This window comes from Emys orbicularis, chromosome 3 (genome assembly GCF_028017835.1).
Source record: "Emys orbicularis isolate rEmyOrb1 chromosome 3, rEmyOrb1.hap1, whole genome shotgun sequence".
Lineage (NCBI taxonomy): Eukaryota > Metazoa > Chordata > Testudines > Emydidae > Emys > Emys orbicularis.
The window spans coordinates 125,145,674-125,167,685 of record NC_088685.1 but is presented as its reverse complement, the minus strand read 5'-3'; the positions used below and the strand labels follow the sequence as shown (position 1 = coordinate 125,167,685).

At 39.7% G+C, this 22,012-nt stretch overlaps 1 protein-coding gene across 1 annotated transcript in view; it reads left to right on the top strand.

Moving 5' to 3' along the window:
• The window catches only part of PRKN (parkin RBR E3 ubiquitin protein ligase), a 1,248,251-nt gene that overhangs the window by 437,093 nt on the left and 789,146 nt on the right, over positions 1-22,012 (top strand). The window contains exon 3 of the mRNA XM_065400948.1: positions 12,069-12,309. Coding sequence (XP_065257020.1) covers positions 12,069-12,309 — 241 coding nt within the window. The remainder of the gene's footprint in view (positions 1-12,068; positions 12,310-22,012) is intronic.

Below are 22,012 nucleotides of genomic sequence, written 5' to 3'. Positions count from 1 at the left end.
CCCAGGAGCCACATGGCGTGGACGCTAGCAGGGAGCCTGCCAGTCCCACTGCACGGTGCCACCAACCAGACCATCAATGGCTCGGTCAGCAGTACTGACCGGAGCCACCAAGATCCCTTTTTGACCGGGTGTTCCAGTCAAAAACCGGACACCTGGTCACCCTATTTCTTAGTTAGGCCCGCACTGACAGGGAAGGGGCCAAGGAGGGTCTATATACTACGGCAGCCCTGCCCCTCCGCCTCTGCTAATAATGCATGGAGAGCTTTTAAAGGAGGAAGCTGCAGACAGCTAGGGAGAAGGCTGGAGCAGGGAGCAGCTAGAGCATCTCCTGAAGCAATGAGAGCAAATCCTTCCATGCTAGAGACTCTTCAGCCTTATAAAGAATTCAGTGCATGCTGCTAGTATCTTGTGAAGTAAGCAAGACTGGGAGAAGCTGCGGGGGAACACTGTCGGGGCCCCACATGAAGCTGCTACACAAACACCCCTGAAGTAAGGGAGTGCCAGTGACCTTTGCCCTGGCCAGTAGGCTCTAGGAAGGGGCATATTCTCAGTGGTGTCAGAACATTTATAGGGTTTTTTTTTTCTTTTTCCATTGGCAAACAACGTGGGGAGGCTGGCAGGTGGCAGGGCTGCCAAAAGGTCTAAGATATGGGAGCCTGACAGGGTTGACCCAGCATTAGTAGCTGGGTGTAACTAGGGACCCGAGCCCCACTGAGAGAGGGTGTATCAGGGATTGCCCTAGAGAAACATGTTTACAGGCCCCTTGACTCCAACTGGGTCCTCCCTAGAGCTCTCTACAAACAGAAATGATAAAGCCTGAGGTTTTCCTTTTGGCTTCCCTTTCCTTTGCTCCTTATCTCCCTCTCCACACTTGGTTTCCCTCTCGAGTTCTAAAAATATTAACAGTTACTTTGATTTTTTTTTCTATTTAGTTGTTTTAAATCAGGAAAATATCTTCTATTCTTTGAGGTTTGTCTCGATAGGACTCTTCTCTCTATTACTCCTCTAATTATGTGATGCAGCTTTCATGGTCATGATCATGCCCACTGAATCCCAGGCAATTATGGCGCTGATAGCTGTGGCCAAACCAAAGCATTCCTACCAGCCCGTGAAGTCTCCAAGACACTGAGGTTATGCAGATATAGTTCTCCTCCAGGCTCCTCCATAAGTTCTCAAATAGAGGGGGACAAAAGAGACCTCCATATTAGCCCTCCAAGAGCAGAGGATGAAGACAAACCTCTGAGGACGCTCCTCAAGGAATGAACAGGGCTCATCCCACCAAACCTACCCTGATCCCCATTTGCAAAATGGGTGGGTAGGAGGGAAATGAGAATCATCTCTTGAGGTATTCCATTTTTTGGCTAGAGGAGATGAGAGTGAAAGAGGCAGAAGAGAGCAGTAATTGAAGAAGCAGGGCAGATAAAGGGAAGATGGTCCATGTCCCTGTACTGTGGGGAAAATAGAGGATGAAGCCCTTCCCCCTGCTTTGCTATGATTTTACATTGAAGTCTATTGTGGAGACTGGGTGGGCTTTAAACCGCCTCCCTGCTCTTTGCCCTCTTGGTGAGATTGGGTGGTCCTCCTCTTGTGCCATCTTCAGTGTTTGCAGGCTGCTAAAAGGGATACTGTGCCTCCAATCAGTGTCATTGAGAATGGAACCTAGAAGGCACTGTTCTCTCCTCAAAGCTTCAGCCCCTATATAGGGCCTGGTTGTAAAAATGAATGGAAGCCAACTACAGCCTTGCTTTCAGGGTCAAGTTATGAGAGAAGTCCCATCCTAATGGGGAGGGTTTTGCTAAAGCCAAGGAAGCTGAACCAAAAATCCTATGTGTAGCTTGACAAAGCTGAGGTGTGGGGTTTGGGATGTTTCAATGTTAGATGCACCTTTGTGTGCTGGGGCAATAAAAACAATGCAAGTTTTTTATTTTAATTTCCTCATAGTCAAAGCAGCAGGACAAGAATTAATCAAAGAGGAAATGGATATGATTATTGCAGACTGACTTTATCACAGTGGCCTATTTCTAGCAAGAATGCTATAGATACAGTGCTCACTTGATCAGAGTCATACAGTGAGCTGCAGTGAAAACATATGTCTGTCAAATTCAAGTGAAATAGTTTTCCTCTTAATACCGCTGACTATTGCTCTTGGTTCACTATTATCCTGTAGCTAGACCCATAACTTAATACTTTACTGAACTCTGGGACTATAAGCGTGTCTTGTCAGAGGTAGAACAATTTTATCCCCAGCTCTCACATTTTGGATAGGAACTGCTTTCTAGATACTTGATCCTTGTTACTGAAACTAAAGGGCCTTTATCTACACTTTTTGGTTATTGCAGCTTCAGCCGCCATTTCTTTTTTCCAGCCTTTTTCTCTTTACCTCAATGCCCTTGGGCATTTATTTACCCTTCTATGTCAGACATTCCTTCTTCTTCTCTTTTTCACTGCAGTGAGTCTAGCTTGCAATAAGCTGCTTGTTTTATTATTTGACTGTTATGAGCAGTTCCCTTATCAATTTAACTTCCAGCAGAGCTGGATCCAGTAGCTCAGATGTGCCAGGCATTCTGCACAACAGCTTCAGCTGTGTAGGAGTGTCTGGATTTTTTATTTTTATAAAGCCCAACTTTTGAAGTTATTTTCCATGTGGTGTCTGTTTCTCCAGGATTATGAGGCTCAGAATGTCATTTTGTATTTCTTAATCAGAAAGAGTTGTCTAGCTAACTCACAATAATTCTTAAGTTGGTTACAAATTCAGATGACATTTGTCCTAGTCTCATTTGTTGATAGAGTGGAGCCTAAGTGCTAAATCTCCCAATGGTTTTAAATTAAACATTTTATTAAAAAACGTTTTATTTAATTGAAGATGATTTCCCATTAGTCTGTCCATTTGTTGGACATAAATGAACAACATTTCTTCTTTCAGCAATGTGTCACTATGACAATATCTTGTAAGTGGGGAAAATAACAAGTGAAAGATTTATAGGAAACAGAGGTAGTTAGGACTGTAGAAACTGTCTCAGCTCTTCCTTCTCCTTCTTTCTTGCAAGTTGTCTGTTCTAACTGTTCCACATTGGCCTGCTGGTCAGCCTGTAGCTGGCAGCACTGAATAGTCACCTATCAGTCATTCAAAAGATGCTAGTTTAGCCTTGTGGAAGACATTTTTTTTTTTTTTTTTTGCAAAGCTGGAAGAGGATATGAAGGTAAATACCTTTGAAAAAGAGTTTGAATACTGAAGTAGTCTGTTATGAAGCCACCTGTTCAGCTTGTCCCAAATGCATTCTGTACAAAGTACCAGCCTATGACATGTGGTTTAATCACGTCTGGATCTTGTGAGTTCCTTTTGTTCTGGTGAGAGAAGAAGCACTTGATAATCTGTGATATTTACACACACAGTATTTCCCTTTGGATAATGGATCACGGATAAGCATTAATTTGGATGAACAGATAAGACAAGACAATATCTTTAGAATTATTAACAACAGATATTCACAAAAGAAACCTTTCCCGAGGCATAAAACAAATATATGTAGAAAATGAAAGAGATATTGACAGAAAAAATTACATATTAGATTCGTGTCTACAATACTAACCCAGGGCAAAAACCCAAGGAAGTTACAGAAGTAGTTTGAATAACATCATTTCTGTCAGTGAAGAAAGTGCAGGCCCACCCTATCTTCTGTCTATCTAATCTATACTACTTACAGTGTGCCAGTCACTACTGATTATAGGAACTGTTCAGAGAGATTCTAATACATCCTTTCTATTTCTCAATAAGAGAACAAACACACAATTTTTCTTGCCCTTTTGTCCTACAAGGATGGGTAAGTATTTTCTTCCCTGAAACTAAAGCCAGGTTCACTTAAAGTGTGGAAACAGGATATTATAAATGTGGAATTTTGGGATTCCATATTTATTATTACTTAGTGGTTTCCATATCTAATTTACTCAGTTTACAACTAAAAAAAAAAAAGAACTCTTCTTCCCCCCCTACCCCCCATGCTGCCAGTCTTGCAAACTCAGCCTGGGATCTGCCAATCAAGCTGATCTCTATCTGGTTGTGTCATCATCAATCATCATCATCACTCATCATCATCAGATAAAGATTCTGCAGTCAGAACTTTGCTGATGTCTCTGATGAAAATGTGTAAGGAAGACTAGAGTCCAATCACCCTCCTACAGCTATTAGCTCTGCAGTAAAAACATGTTTAAAATGAAATCTTTATTAAAGTAAAAACCACTAGATGTACTGGCCCAAGAACAAATGTCCTTCCTGCTCATGTTAATGCATAATGGCCCAGTCCAGGGAATTTACATCTGATTTCAAAGTATGTGGTACTTGCCACTGCCACAGAGAGGATACTAGACTAGGTGGACCATTGGTCTGATTGGATGTAATTCCTTTTGTTAGTAAAATAAGCAGATATGGACAGGTAACTATTCTGCAAAGACAACTTCACAGGTGAACCCCTGTGCTTGTGCAAAGCCCCACTGATTTAAACAGGGCTTCTCAAGAGCACAGAAGTCAGCCCACATGGTTCTCTTTGCAGTGCTAGGGTCACTAGAAGCTGGTATGATGAGGAAAGAGGTGTCATTTTTCAAATAGTCATTTCAGTTATCACCACACAGTAAATGTTATTAATGAGGTAATGACTGGAATTCCAGAAAGGAGAATTATTTCAGTTCCTTCAATGTAGTAGTTTATATTGTGCTATCTGAGTTAAAAAACAAGGAATATATTTTGCTTTATTTGGTTGTTTCTGCTATTACATAATGGGAGCAAACTTTTAAACCTTTTAAATTATTTTAGATTTTTAATTTGTACTGATTAGTCCAACTGATCTACTATCACTAATGGTATTGTTTAACCTACTTGCAGCAGCTCCGAATTTACCCTTCTGTGGGCTTCACTCCCACCCCGTTCCTCATCCTATCTGCTAACCTATTCATCAATGAAAACTAGTAATTTAAAGGGAGACTAACTTGTTTAGGCACCTTTGAAATACCCAGATGGAATAGTTAATGTTGACTACTAGAGACTTATCACTAAACTTTAGCATTCACATCCACTGAGATGAATGGAGAGGGTAGAGGAGTTAACACCAAGGATCCTAGAAATCCGTTTGCCATGGAAACACACAGAATTTGCATTTTTTTTCAGAGATTCTTTATTTTTTACCTTTTGTGAAAAAATAAAAACATATATTAACTATTAACTAAATGTTACTGAAAGTACCAGTGTCACTTATTCAATGCACGTAATCTCCCCCTCTTGTGGTTGATTTTTGAGTGTGCTTGGAATTTACAGTGGAACCATGTTTATCTGATCTAATTGGGACTAGGGCCAGATCAGATAATGAAAAAAATTGACAAAGAGTTTTCTATCCCTTATTTTAAGATGGGGGGGGGAGCTCAGGCAGACAGCCCGAGCCCCAGCTGCCTGGGGCAGACAGCCTGAGCCCTGGGTGGCTCGTGATTTGATGAACAGAGAGAGCAGATAATGGAGAATTGGATGAACCAGGTTCTACTGTATAGCAATAAAACATTGTATTCAACTGATACCTATATCTATTGTAGCTAGGGAAACTGAAGTTCAGCATTTCATTTTAATCGTGGAAAAACACAGATTTTTATGTTTTTTTATCAGAGAGTTTGGGGGTTTTTTATCATGGAAAACTAGGATCCCTGGTTAACACTGAAGTTTTAATACAACTCCATAGAAAAGTGGTATTATCTTTACACAGAGCTCTTCAATGACTAGGCTCATCTTGAGGCAAAACTGAGGAGTTGCTTTTGGTTGAATTAGCATTGACAGACCCATAACTTTTCATTGGTATAAAACATGTATGACAAGGCACCTCCTCCATCTCACTGGACTTAGCACTTCCCTCTCTGGCAGTAGCAGGGCCTGGGGTAAATCAGCCTCACACTGTTTGCTTTCCCCCTCTGTATTTACTTATCAATATTTTCAAGGTAGGCCTCAGGGCTGTCCCAAGGAAAGCTCCTCCACCAAACAAAAAGAAACCAATTTACAAACACAAAACAAAGGGGAATATCTTTCCCTGCCCCCTCGTTGGGGTGGGAGTTGTCCTGTTATAGGCCTGAGGTGTCAATCCCTCCTGTAAGCAAGCACTCATTTTTGGTTGTTTCCCCTGTAGGTGGGAGAGCAGCCTCTGACCCTGGAGAAGCCAGTCTCCCTGCTGTCACTAGTCTTTCAGTAGCTTGTCTCTCCTCCCCCCTCACTCACCAGAGGAGGGGTTTTTAAAAGTCTCAAGCAGCCCTTAATTGGACTCAGGTGTCCCTAATTGACCCAAGGTAACCCCTTCTCAGTTTGTAGGAAAGAGGGCCCTTATCATTCTAGGGATAACATACTGGACCACGCCAAGGAAACATCTGTACACGCTCATGCTCCACATCCTTCATTTCCTCACCCTCGTGTCCTGCCCCGATACGAAGTGGCGGGACCTATTATCACCTCTTGAGGGTGAGGAACCCCGGTGGGCCAGCCTACACTCCACCCTAGTCCCAAGGCCCACCGGGGATATCAGTTGGCAGCTCCTCCGTGGAACCGTGAGCACCAGCGTGTACCTGGCGTGGTTCACCCCCGTCCCTGACATCTGTCCCTTTTGCAGCGTGAGGGAGACCCTATTGCACGTATATCTGGAGTGCACCAGGTTGCAGCCCCTATTCCGGCTCCTCCTGGACATCCTTTTACGTTTCTGGCTGCACTTTTCCTCTCACCTTTTCATATACACACACCCTATCTGTGGCCCCATAAAGTCGTGAGACCTCCTTGTCAACCTCCTCCTAGCCCTGGCCAAAGTAGCTATCTATAAGACCAGGAAGAGGAGGTTGGCTGAGGGGGTTTCCTGTGACTGTGTGGCCTATTTCCAATCCTGCCTTCTCTCACGTATCCGGGCAGAGTTCCTCTGGGCGGTGTCTGCTGGCTCTCTTGACACCTTTGAGGAGCGATGGGCACTGTCCAGGGTTCTCTGCTCGGTGTCCCCTTCAGGTTCCCTTTGTTTGACCCTTTGACCTTCACACCCATCCCTGTTATATTTTTGGTTGTCCCCCATAATTATTTGAGTTCCTGGACCTTGTGGATCCTCCCCACAGGCTGGGGGAGGGTACTTTAGCTGGGGGAGGGTACATAAGCCTGCCCACTTCCCAAAACCCAATATGAATACTCTCTTGCAGCTGCCCAGCCTGACTTTGTCATACACGAGAAAGCAACTGATAAGGACATGTATTAAAGAACAATATTTCCATATTGTTACCAAAATCCTTTCAGAATAGTACAGAACAAGTTTAGCATTTTGTGATACGATTTTGTTTGCTTGCAGTTTAATGTATTTCTTCTTTAAGAATGTTGACATACCATATTAAATTAATTCATTTAAACTTTTTTAACACTATCATGTAACCATATTTATTTTACTTTCTGTAATTTCTTATTTATCTTAACTTTTATTAATCAAAATAGAATTTAATCATCCAGATTCTGCAGCCCTTACTCATGCTGAGAAGTACTTTGAAACCAATGGGACAAACTGGAAAATTAGGTACTACTTAAATTGAGCTATGGCAACATAATCTGGCCATATACAAATAAAAGAAGTGTTGGCTCAGTACTTTAGGCTAAGCTCCCTGAAATTCAACAAATTCATCAGAAATCTGATATAAGTAATTGCTTAATTATTTATACCACAGATAAAATTTTCCTAAGTGCCCAAGGCCCAGATTTTTAAAGTTGTTTGGGCATTGTTTTGCTCAGTGTTGCAATGCTTAACTGGTTTAGAAGCCTATATCTCATTTTTAAAGGGAGTTAGGCACTTAGGAGTCTAAATTCCATTGACTGTCATTTAGACTCCTAAGTGCCTAAACATCTTTTAAAAATGAAATTGAGGCTCCTAAATCAGGTGCTGAGACCCTGACTGCAGCAACACCTAAATACTTTTTTAAAATCTGGCCCTAAATCATTTTCAAATTTCATTATTCTCATAGAGATTTAGGTGCCTAAGGCCTAGATATTCAAAGGTATTTAGGCGCCTAACTCCCATTTTGGGAGTGAGAAGCTTTAATACCTTGGAGGATCTGAACCTAAGTGCCTAAGTCACCTTTGAAAAATGAATTTAGGCTCCCAAGTCACTGAGACACTTTTGGAAATTTTACCCCACATCTACCCCAACATCGTTACAATGTCTTTATTTTGAGAGTAGTTTCAAAATAACAACTAGATGTGTGATGGATTTTGTGTTGGTGAACTAAATTTATTAAGCAATTTAAATATATTCTGTTAAAAATATTATGGGCAACAAGATGTAAAAAAACCCGCAGGTCTGTTAGTGATAACATGATGCTTTCAAGTTGAAACCTAATAACAGCATTGTTTCAGTATTAAGTCTGCAAAGCCCTTACTCTGACAAATCTCTGCTGACTAGGTTAATGCTCCATTAGAGAAAAAGCGCGTTATTAAAAATTCAATAAAAAAACAGATTTTCATATTTTAGAATTGCATTATATAAAGAAAAAAACACTGAGAAATTATTCAGAGGAATATGTCAAATCAAACCAAAATTAAACAACAATTATCAGATTTTGGTGAAAAAACAAGATTACAAAGTATGCTGAAATATCTATAAGGGAACCTTGTTCAATTAAAAGTGTACCTGATGATTGGTAACATGTAACTTTCATAGTGGGACAAATTCTGCTGTTAGTTACACCAGTGTAAATCTTTAGTAACTGTATTAACTTCAGTGAAGTTACTCTAGATTTACATCAGTGAAACTGGGCCAACTTTCTCTCCTCTATGTCCATATGTGGAGAAGTGTCTGCATTAAGGCCTGGAGCACATGGAAGGGACAATGCTGCCCCTGTGATATTCTTCCCCATTCCTACAGAATCCTCTTGGTTTTGTACCTCATTATTTATCTAAAGTATATAGCAGGGATGGCCAAACATACAGATCCTCTGAACCGCATACGATAATCTTCAGAAATTCGAGAGCCGGGCATGCCTGCCAGGGCTCAGGGCTTCAGCCCCGCTCCTGCTGAAGTCCCGTGACCCCCCCTTCCCCGCAGGGCTGAAGCCCCTAGCCCCACCATCCTGCTGCAGAGCAGAAGCCCTGTGCTCCCCCTGCCCCAGTCTAGTAGGTAGAGAACAGGGTGCGGGGGGCACTGCAAGCCGCACTTTAACTGTAAAAGAGCCGCATGTGGCTTGCAAGCTGAAGTTTGGGCACCCCGGTATATAGCATTTCTAAGGTGATTACCACCACAGAGTTGGAGGGAGCAGAGAGAAAGTGGGGCAGAGGATCTGCCCCAGCTTTTCAGGATTCTTCCATTCTACCCAAACCCACAAGGGTAACCAGCTAAAGTTAATACAGACCGTCTGTATATTAACTGCCATTGGTTTTTCCCAACACAGAAACATGCAGGGTTATTCTGGGACAGCTGTGTTACTCCACCTTTGTGGGCCACTCCACTGGGTGGGCCTGCAAAATAATTGTTCATCCCTTCCCTCCAAACCAATCAACTGTCCACCGAGATCACACCAGTGTACACAGAGCCAATGTGATGAAGCTGAGGAAGGTTAGCAAAATGATTATTTGGGGGTATAGCCAAGTTTATTTCTGTGTAGAAATTATATATATTTATTATTATATATAACTCAGTCATAATGGTTAAAGACAGCCGTGGGCCAATAGAGGTAACACCTGGAGAACAATTTCTGCTAAAAACTGTGAAAAGGTCAGCACTAATCAGAACCTATCTTATGCAAAGCAGAAAGGACCACTCTGAGGGCTGTAAAGGTTTCAAGATGGACATCTGGTTTACACGCAAATGAGAGAGATGGAGAAAAACAAATGCTGAGTGAAAACCAGGTGTTCAGAGAGAAATTTACATTGTGAATCCAAGAAGTATAATAGTGAAATCCCGGTAATCTGAAGGACTGTTAAATTACTGGAACAGTCATGAAATGGTAATTTGTTTATTTCATTAGTTTCTTTGGGAAATGTGCAGATTCATCTGGGATCTTTTGAGAGAAGAGACGTAATAAGTGGGTGCACCCCTCAATTGGGTGAAAAGCCCTATCTGGCCTTAAATGTTGCTTCTCATAAAATGAAGAACATCTAGAAAGAGTTGCCAACTGAGATCCCATTCCAGTTGGCCGCTGAGGGAGAGGAAGACTTTTTGAAAACCCAAGACCTGTAGAAAAACAAGCAGTGTCCCTTTCTTTCAGGCTGAATAGAGAAACCCTTTTGCACTACTAGAAAAGATTATCGTGATTGTGACATCTTTAACTGAACTGCAAGTTCCCTCTGATTCTCAAGATCCCAGCTGAATATGAACTGTGGAAAGGGCTGCAGAATGCGTATTATCTAATACCAGGTTAAATTGATGAGGTACATTGGGAGCAAATAAATAATTATCAGGGCTCAAAGACACCTTCTACCCCTTTTCCTCCTGCACAGGCACATTAGGTGGCTCATGATTGAACACAACCTGATTGTCAAAATTGACTCTGGAACTTATTATATGGAATGTGGGGACAAAAAACGAATTTGTGATACCACATGAAAATAGTTCATTCTACTTAAACAGGAAGCTGTGGTCCATGGGCACACAAAAATATAAGGAAGCATGTCTGAGGGAGCACATGCAGTAACTTCAAAGAATTAAAAAATACCTACATGATCTGATACCATCTGAATTACGAGAAGCTCAGAGAAAGGAAAGCAATATCTTGATTTTAAAATGTAAAGATTAGATTCCTAAAGAGTTTATTATTATCTGAGCTTGTTTCAAATATAAGTGTATGGTAAACTTGAAGAAAAATGTTTCTTAATTAATTACTTGTGCTTATAACTAATTGGTGGATTTCAGGGGAAAGAGCAGTTTTAAAATAACTCAGACTGTGTATTTGGAATTACTTTTCAAAATACCATATATAGGTATGTATATGGGAAAACTTGATTTATGGTTTGTTTTTGTTAATAATACCTGAGAAAAAATAGTTTGAAATTTAGATTTAAGGAACAAAGTAATTGTTGAAAATATTTATATTTCTGACTTTAGAGTTAGTGTTGGCAATGGTCTTTGAGAAATGTAAAAAGCATCTCTTTTAAGATCTGTTTGGACAATAGCTGTTTCTTAAGAACAGTAGGATAAAGCAAGATTGACACTTTGCCAGAATAATTGGATTACTGTGGATAACATTTGTTGAATTTAATTATCAGGTTTTGATAAACTTTTCAGATTTCCAAGTTACATTCAATGCATACAGTTCTTATTATTAACTGTCATATAACTTTCTTTATTTCACTTTCGAAATCTTTATTTTGTTTTCTCTTTTAATTTTGTTTTAATTAATAGCAATTGTAAACACAGAAAAAAGTCTTGAGCCTACTTTCTTAGTCTAGACAACATGGTTTCCAAACAAATTTGGAAGTCTAGAATGATTAAGTAAAATGATATAACTGTAGTGTTTACCCCTATGTATCATGCACAGTGTTTTAAAGTGGAAAAAATAAAATGACAATGCTCCGCATTTTTTTTTCAGTTTTCCAACATGTGGCAGCAAGAAGTGGGAGGATGGCAATACTTCATTTATCCCTCACACACACTAATTCAAGCATTGTTATGAACACTTTTAACTGTTATTATTGTTAGTAAAAAAGGGGTCACCTGTGCTTTGTTAAATATTAATATTATAAACTTTTTTCATCCTTTTCTGTAAAAATGCATTTTATAGATTGAATTTTCTTAGCATCTGACTTAATAACACTTCTCTCTGTACATCCGCCAACAGAATTATTCAGAGTTGTTGGCTCTGGTCCACCATTTCTTTGTTAAATGTTTAGAATTTGTAAGCATTGTGAACCTGTTGCCAGTGCAAGTAATCCTAATTCTTGCAATTTATATTTGTCACTTTTCTCTGAACTCTGTTAATGCTTATTGAAATTCCACATGAAATGGATTGGAAATGGCTAAACAAATACCAAATTGGAGACAGAGTGATTTTTTTCTTTATGTGTCAATCATATTTGGGATTTTGTTTTTGTTTTTCAGAACTGTGACTTGGCCCAGCAGAGTATAGTTCATATTGTTCAGAGTCCCCTAGACAGTGGTCAGAAAAGGACTGATGTTGAAACTGCCAACGCTGGAGGTATTCTAGGAGGCATGGAAAAAGAGCCTGAAAGTCTAACCCGTGTAGATCTTAGTACCAGCATCCTCCCATCTTATTCTGCAGGGCTGGCTGTTATTCTGGATACTACAGACAACAGCATTTCCCTTCCATCTGATAAATCAGGTAACTCACTGAGACTGTACAATTCAAAACTTAGCATTGACGTTTCAAACTTATCCTTCATAGTGGGATCGTTCTATGCAATGGCACAGCCACAGTTTCTTTTAGTCTTTTAAACAAACAATACAATGTCAATAATCTACGGTGAATATGTAGCTGAACTTTTGCTGTGTCTTCTAATAGGGTACGTTGTATCTATCCTTGGGGGATGAACTGAATGGTTTGCTCTTCCTTTTCTTAACTTTTATGATGCTATTTAGTATTATGGATGAATAAAAGAAGCAACCACCGTCTGTTCTTGTAACTGAAGCTGAAACCGGTTTCCTTGACTAGAATATTAGACAGCTCATACATTGAAATATTAATTTAATTTAATTTACAAGTTTTATGGCAGTTTTATGTTCACAAATTTTATTAAAATACTTCTATAAAAGTTTTTTAAAGACATGACAAACACAAATTAACATATAAAGACAGATGACTTAAGGTATGGATTTAAAAAGGTCTTATTCACAAAATTACAGTTTACAATATCCATGCTTCATTCTTGGCATCTATATCTGGGATGAATGAAGTAACATAAAAATTGGCAAAAATATCAAGAGCCAGTGTATTAATAATTAAACTGAATTTTGAAAGAGATTCCCAGGCCTCAATTTTTCTTAGAAGGATCCCTAAAATAATATTTCAATCTTCTAAGGGGAAACATCCTTACTATAATCCCCCATTATGCATCTCCTAAATGAGTAGCAATCTCTCTTTGGAACGCTACAGTACTGAGGTGACTTTTTTTGATAATTCATTGAAGATGCCGTTTAAAAGATCAATACACAAACACTTTTTTTGTAGAAGCAGAAGAGTCCAATTCTAGAAGTAAGGCAAACAGGAAACCTCTGAGATTAACCTGACCAAAAAAATCATCTTTACAATATATGGGTTACCAAAACTGTTAAAATAACGTTTAGAGAGTGTCGTAAGTAAATCATGCAGAAAGTGTACAATTCATGGGTGGGTCACGGAAGTGTTCCACAACTGACTTGATCACCCTATCACTGCCAACTAATGATGAATGAGTGCAGTTTAGGAACAAATTAGTGCCTAGCTTAATGATGCACATCTCACATTCTGAATGAGTAATGAGACAAGAGGGGTGCATGCTAATTTAAATCTGATCAGTTGGGGCAGATATGATGAGATTGGGCTTGTTGTCTGAAGCACTGTGATGTGAACTGCTGAATTCTTCTTTTTATTTATTTTTTATTCCTGCATAAAATATTTACATGAACTTAATAATTTTGCCTGACATCGCAGGGCAATTTACACGTTTAAGGCTTCTTGTGGCACATCTTCATATTTTCTTGTTGTGTCTCTTTCACACTCCGCAGTCTCCACGAGGCCTCTGACAAAACAAAGTATGCTCATTTGTCATAGCAAGGACCCCCAACGGCAGGATGATAATGTAACTGAATGTAGATTGCCCGTGTCAATGGACTAGGTCTATCTGTGATGCAGCTAAATAATTTCTTTATTTTATGAACAAAATAAAGAGACAGTTTTACTAAGACTATATATACATTTAAAGCACTACAGCAGCACAGCTGTAGCGCTTCAGTGTAGACACTCGCTGAAGCAATGGGAGGAGTTCTCCTATTGCTGTAGATAATCCACCTTCCTTAGAGGCAGTAATTAGGTCGATGGAAGAATTTTTCCATCAGCCTAGTGCTGTCTGTACTGGGGATTATGTCCGCTTAAATACATAGCTCAGAGGGCGTGGATTTTTTCACTCCCCTGAGTGACATACCTGGATCAGTGTAGATTAGCTCTGAGTGATACTTGTGCCTGGCTAGTTGTTAATGACAGGTACTTTGTGGTGGTCTTTTCTACTCAGTTTGCTATGAGTCTCACTGTTATTAAAGAGGTAAAAAAAATATTCTGCTTCTAATCAATTGGTGGCTGCACACTCACCTGCATTGTTGAGGGTTGAAACATCTGATTCCTGTTTACGGATTTCTGCCTTTTTCTTTAAGTGAATGTAATGCTGTTGAAATGTATCAGACTGATAGTAGTAGAGAGTGAACTCCTCCATTTCCCCCTCCCCCCCACCCCGCGAAAGAAATATATCATATGCATCTGCAATGAGCGCTTCCATTTACCTCCTCAATAGTTTGCCTCACTCACTCCTGTGGGTGAGAAAACAGTTTAGTCCCAAAAACTATTCAGTCAATTGCTTTTCTACTGAGGCTGCTCAAAAGGCTGTCAGTTGTGATGGTGATTTTTGCACCTTAGAAACATCCACTTGGAACCAAAGCATCAACTCAGTGCACATACATAGGCCACAAAGCAGTGGGTGGATGACAGATTTAAGTTTGTGACTTAGAGGTGAAGGTCTCCTTTAATTCTTTATTATCATCTACCCTAATATGCTGAGTGATTCTTTCATAACAGTACCAGTAGTCTCCAACATGCTCCAGCTTATTCCAAAGCCTTGCATACTTCTTTCTGTTACTGCAGGATGATTTTGTTTTCTTTTAGCACAAAAACCTTGGTTTCTGACAAGAAAGGACTGTTGAAATCTGTTATCTTCAGAAAGATTCTCTCCGAAAGATGTTCTTAAGATATTTAGTAGTCGAAGTACAGAATGTCACCAGTCAGTCAGAGGGGAGGAAATGTTCACTGTATAGTATTGCTATTATATTATATTATATTATATATATTATATTGGGGAGGAGGGATAGCTCAGTGGTTTGAGCATTGGCCTGCTAAACCCAGGGTTGTGAGTTCAAACCTTGCGGGGGCCAATTAGGGATCTGGGGCAAAAATCAATACTTGGTCCTGCTAGTGAAGGCAGGGGGCTGGACTTGACTTGACTTGACTTGACTTGATGACCTTTCAAGGTTCCTTCCAGTTCTATGAGATAGGTATATTATATTATATTATATTATAAAGTCACCTTAAATGACTGTTTCTTGGAAGCTAGTCCTGGAACCCACAAGAGGAGAAGCAATTGTTGATTTAGTCCTAAGTGGAGCACCGGATCTGGTCCAGTAGGTGAATATAGCTGCACTGCTTGGTAATAGTGACCATAATATAATTAAATTTAACATCTCTCTAGCAGGGAAAACACCACAGCAGCCCAACGCGGTATCATTTAATTTCAGAAAGGGGGGCTACACAAAAATGAGGAAGTTAGTTAAACAGAAATTAAAAGGTACAGTGCCAAAAGTGAAATCCCTGCAAGCTGCATGGAGACTTTTTAAAGACACCATAATAGAGGCTCAACTTAAATGTGTAGCCCAAATTAAAAAACATAGTAAGAGAAACAAAAAAGTGCAACCATGGCTAATCAACAAAGTAAAAGAAGCAGTGAGAGGCAAAAAAGCATCCTTTAAAAAATGGAAGTTAAATCCTAGTGAGGAAAATAGAAAGGAGCATAAACTGTGGCAAGTGAAATGTAAAAATATAATTAGGAAGGCCAAAAAAGAATTTGAAGAACAGCTAGTCAAAGACTCTAAAAGCAATAGCAACAATTGCTTTAAATACATCAGAAGCAGGAAGCCTGCTAAACAACCAGTGGGGCAACTGGATGATTGAGATGCTAAGGGAGCACTCAAGGACAATAAAGCCATTGGGGAGAAACTAAATGAATTCTTTGCATCAGTCTTCATGGCTGAGGATGTGAGGGAGATTCCCAAATCTGAGCCATTCTTTTTAGGTGACAAATTTGAGGAACTGTCCCAGATTGAGGTGTTGTTAGAGGAGGTTTTGAAACAAATTGATAAATTAAACAATAATAAGTTACCAGGACCAGATGATATTCACTCAAGAGTTCTGAAGGAACTCAAATGTGAAATTGCAGAACTACTAACTAATTTGTAACCTATCATTTAAATCAGCTTCTGTACCAAATGTCTGGAGGATCGCTAATGTGATGCCAATTTTTAAAAAGGCTCCAGAGGTGATTGCGGTAATTACAGACCAATAAGCCTGACTTTAGTACTGGGCAAACTAGTTGAAACTATAGTAAAGAACAAAATTGTCAGACACATAGATGAACATAATTTGTTGGGGAAGAGTCAACTTGGTTTTGGTAAAGGGAAATCATGCCTCACTAATCTACTAGAATTCTTTGAGGGGGTCGACAAGCATGTGGACAGGGGAGATCTAGTGGATATAATGTACTTAGATTTTCAGAAAGCCTTTGACAAAGCTCTTAGGCAAAGTAAGCTGTCATAGGATAAGAGGGAAAGTCCTTTCATGGATTGGTAACTGGTTAAAAGATAGGAAACAAAGGGTAGGAATAAAGGTCAGTTTTCAGAGTGGAGAGAGGTAAATAATGGTGTCCCCCAGGGGTCTGTACTGGGACCAGTCCTATTCAACATATTCATAAATGATTTGGAAAAAAGGGTAAACAGTGAGGTGGCAAAATTTGCATATGATACAAAACTACTCAAGATAGTTATGTCCAAAGCAGACTGCGAAGAGCTACAAAGGGGTCTCACAAAATTGGGTGACTGGGCAACAAAATGGCAGATGAAATTCAGTGTTGATAAATGCAAAGTAATGCACATTGGAAAACATAATCCCAACTGTACATATAAAATGATCGGGTCTAAATTAGCTGTTATCACTAATTGCGTCAACACTAGTGGTTAGGTTGGCATAGCTATGGTGCTCAGGGGTGTGAATTTTTTATATCCGTCAGCCTAAGTTTTAAGTGTAGACCAGTTGTTAGAAGCTCAAATCACCTACCTCATTGAAGAACCAGAGGAGAATGCAGTATCTCATCTGGATAAGATGAGCACAACCATTTTTGTTATTATTATAAAGAATATTACGAAATATGTTGGCTAAACTTGGCCCTTGCTTTAATCATGGACAGACATAGCTGTATGACATACATCCCTTTTTCCATCACTTTTTCCTTTCCTTGTGACTGACCACTCTGCTCTACATGGCAAAGAAGTGGGAGGGGAATTGAAAAGGTGCAGCTAACAGTAGCAGTTTATTAATATAAAAGCATTGCCCGAGTACAAAAAAATTAAAAGTTAACAAGCATTGCAGCCACAGCCCAAGCAAAATATAACGTGTGTGAACACAATCCTTAAAGGTATTATGAAGAACACCTCAGGGCTGGAGAACACGTTAAGGCAAAGTGTGCTCACTATCATAGCAGCCAGTAGGTTGGAGATCTTGTTTTGCTCCATTCTTGCTGAAGCAGAATTTTTCACTCAGTAGAAATTGCAGGAGGTTTCTGGACAAGGAAACCTCCCTCTGCTTCCTCTGTAACACTCAAACTCACTCCAGTCATTCATCAGTTCATCCAGTACAAGTCACAGAAGGATTTCCCTTGTATAGCCAGAAAGTCTCTACCAAGAGTCATGGAATAAATATTTCCTTTTTTATTCTTGGATCCCCAACAGAACTACATCATCTAAGGGCATAATGGCCCCTGGAATAAGTTTAAAATAATCACCAATGCTGTTCTGTTTCATGGGGAATGCCCCCTCCCTCCTCTTAAAGTCTCCGCTATCAAAGTGAAATTTTTGGAAGTGGGAGGATTTTGGTAACTCACAGATCTTTTTCTTGGAATATGCTTTAATCAAGCTTGCAATCTGCAGAAGGTAGCTGCCATTGTGAGCTGGCAAAAGGAATGGCATTTGAGATAAAAGTTGCTGTTTTTTCTTCCAGCTATGTAGAAAGTGTATAAGACCATACTGGGACTAAGGACATTCACAAACTTTTATTTTGCTTTGTTAAAACCCCCAAGATAACCTTAGATTCAGAGAGGGAGGGGAGGATGCCAAGGAGTCTGCTCTCTGTGAGCCAAAGGCTGCAGAATCTGAGGGACAAGCGGTGGAGGACCTGGACACATAGGATTTGCTTCTGATGGGCAGACCAGCACCACAAAAAGGAGCTCAGGCATCAGTGTAAGGACATAGGGATAGCTGAAAAGAGAAGAAAGGAACTATTGGAGTTGGAGGAGAAGTGAACCTGAGATGAAAGAGATGCTGGCAAAGTGACTCCACCATGACTGAGAGATGAGCAACTGAGACTTGGCTTTTCAGTGTGACCAACTTGAGAGACTTCTGGGGATTGTGAGCTAGTTGACTCAAATCTGTTCTAAGCAAACCATCTGCCTACCTATACTCAATGCCATCACTTCCAACACTTCCATGGTACCATGTCCTTCAACCTGTGCACATCTCTGGTTATGGGGGAGCTAGTCAATGAGACATGAATCCACACACCATAAGCAATATCTGCTGCATTCTACTTCCATTCCAGTGCAGAGGAAAGAACCAATACCCTAATGATATATAAAACTAAACATCGCTATTTTCAGTTTATTTTGTTCTTTGATGTTTGGAGATTTTTTCACTATTATATCCCTGCATGTACCTGTTGCTATTTTGTACTTGCCTGTTTTGTTTTCCACACCTCCTCACCTTTGTAAAGGTGTTGAACTGCCCAAATATGCTTACCTTTAATAAAGCTTTGTTTAGTCACATACTGAGGTCTGGAGTTACAATGGATAATTACAACAAACAGAAAATGACAAGTTCAGCATATTTCTTTTACAGAAATCATACAAGCCTAAGTTTCATTTCACTCACCTGGCCCAAGGTGCAGCATCAACTCCAGTTAGTCAACACCATTAATCAGCCTCCCTGCCCCCCTGTACTCTCCAGGCAGCTTGAGAATGCGGGCGTACAAGGCATCCTGTAATGGGCCCTGCACCAGCATCAAGCAGTGGAGCAGGTGGTTGTTTGTAAGCAGACTTCAAACCTTTATTGTCCTTGATCCATTCTGTCCACAGATATTCCCTTTTATCTTCACATGTATTGTGAAGCACACAAGAAGTCCCCATCATGTATATGACCCTATATACATCACAGTCCAAATGAGTCTGTAAGCAGCTTCATCTTGTCTTTATTCAGCCAAAATTACATTCCACCACCACCCTGCATCTTCTCAGTGTGTAGTTGTACTGTCTCAGTGTGTAGTTGTGCCAGACTGGTGAAAATCAGGATAAGTTTAATCACTCAGGGCTGTAGATGATAGGGCAGGTTGGCACCATCATACTGGGCACAGATACCCCATTTATAACCATGTTCCTAGGTGGTAATAAAGTATCAGCTTTCATTGTGGTGAAATAGACCACACCTCCAAAACTCATAGACAGTTGGGAAGTTGATATTAATTAATATAAATTAGAAACTAGAAAGAATGGCTGGAAGAAGGGCCAAAGCAAGTAAATACTATAGCTGGCACACTAATGAGGTTAGCCCTTAGCCCAGCTTAGCTGCTGCCACTGTGTCAGAAGGCCTTTTCCCATTAATCCTGCCTAAGGAAAGCATAAGAGGTGCACAAGTGTCCATTGACACAGGCATAGAAAGGTAAAAAATAAGAATAAGACACTCAAGTTTGGATTTGCTTCTTCTTCATACTAGTAGTGAAGGCCTCGCTAGAGCTGCAGAGTCTATGTTCAAGGCATCCTTCCTGTATAATGCTAGAAAGTTTGAGTAAGGGCGGGTAGAATATCCAAAATGTAATCTGGTGAGGTGTAAGAAAATTTATATTTAATTCAGGATATTACTGTAGTTTTATAACTGTTATTTGAAATATGAATATATTTGTGTTGTGTAATTGTTAAAAAAATTATGGTATTTTATAATCTATAAGGCATTTTTGAAAGCATCTTCTCACTTAAATACAGTAATAAAATAACTTAGCATTGTGCTTTGAATTGTTAGGAAGCCTGTAAAGGATAGGAAAGTGCTTTGTGTCCCAATTTTGCTTGAAGCAAGTGGGCAACCCAAGTTTCTGAAGTAGTTTTAGAAATGTGACAAGTAATTCTAAACATATACTGTCAAATTAGTTCCAGGTCAGGTAACAGTATGATGTTCATCTCCACTTCCCCATTTTAATATGGCATTAGTCTGAGTACTTCTAGATCTAAAATATACTGCTGTTTTTTCTCATCATCTCCTTGAGAATATCATCAAAACGTGGGCACTGATCCATCCAAAATGGCCTCCAGCATTGTATGAACATCTATACTGATACTGTGGGACATGAACCCGTATAACTGCTCAGCAACTGAACCAAACAAAATGAAGACAAGTACAATGATGCAGTTATTTTTTGCTCATGACCTGTTTTAGCCTGCTGTGTCAGAAAACTGGATATCTAAAATTTACCATTCATTTTAAAAAGAAAAAAAAAAGTATTCTAAGCAGATTTTTCTGTCATTTACTAGCACTTTTCAAAAGGAAACTACTCTGAATAAAGAGTTTTTTGGGTTATTTTCCCCTTGCTTATTGGGAGAAATCATTGATGGATTAATAATAAAATTAATTCATGAACTAAATCTACTTTAGGTCCATGCTGATCAGTGTGAATCAATACTTGAAGTGGGTAAAACAGTATCCTCTTCAGTTTACATTAAATAATTAGCTCTTTTTTTCCCCAAAAAGCTTTATCAAGCTCTAGGTCTAATGACAAGCAAGCACCATAGTATTTACATTGAGTTTACTTCTTTTTTCACTTTCACTTTGGTTTTTTTCTCTTTATGCAGTAATATTCTGTTTAATGCAGAGTTGCAAAGCTGTATGGTAATTCAGTTCTTTAGACAGGTATTCATTTAAAGGAAGCTCCATTGTTCTACAAGCAAATGGAATAATTCATCTGGTACACAGCAAATGTATTGTTTCACCAGATGAATTCATGTAACTAGTCCGTTTTCTGTGGTATTTTATGATTTGGAGCACTGGCAGTTTTTCTAGTAATAGGGTTAAATCCTTTAATTGGCTTTAATTTAAAAGAAAATACATAGTATGGTATAATATTTGAGTATATGTTCATTTGGGGCCTGGAAAAGTTGTTGTTCTAAGAAGTTTGTTGATTTAAAGGTGAAGTGAAAAATCTGAGGATCAATCCTACGGCAGTAATAGAATAGGAATTGAATTGTGGCTCTTACAGCACTGTCCGTGGCAGGGTGTGGGAAGTTACCCCAGTGGTAACTCCCACGGACATTGTCCCCTACTCTGGCAAAATGCCTCCAGGAGAACGTGGGCTGCAGCAGCCAGTCTTGCACCCTTTGCAAGAGTGCAGTGTGTCCTCCTTGAGCAGTCCCAGCTCTGTTAATCTTTTAATCAGTGATGGGGAAAACATGTGGCCATGGCTCTACTCTCTCTCTTCCTCTTCCGGGCCCCCTGGAACTACCATGTCTCTGATAGCCATGATTATGCAAGAACCATAACTGTGACTAGTACCTACACAGAATGTGAAGAGGGAGGAATCTTTGTTTTGCCGGTAAGTTTTATTCACATTACTAACACTTAGAGCAAGAAAGACAGTGCTCTGTTTAAAATGTTGGTAACATCAGCTGTTGGAGAGGAAACAGTGATTCCTGAACAGGAAATGGGGGGAGGGATAGCTCAGTGGTTTGAGCATTGGCCTGCTAAACCCAGCGTTGTGAGTTCAATCCTTAAGGGGGCCACTTGGGGATCTGGGGCAAAATCAGTACTTGGTCCTGCTAGTGAAGGCAGGGGGCTGGACTTGATGACCTTTCAAGGTCCCTTCCAGTTCTAGGAGATGGGATATCTTCATTAATTATTATTATTATTATTAAATGAAGAAGGAATTGATTTTCTAATATTTGGTTTTCTGATGGAACTGTATTTGTAATTTGGAATTCAATGTA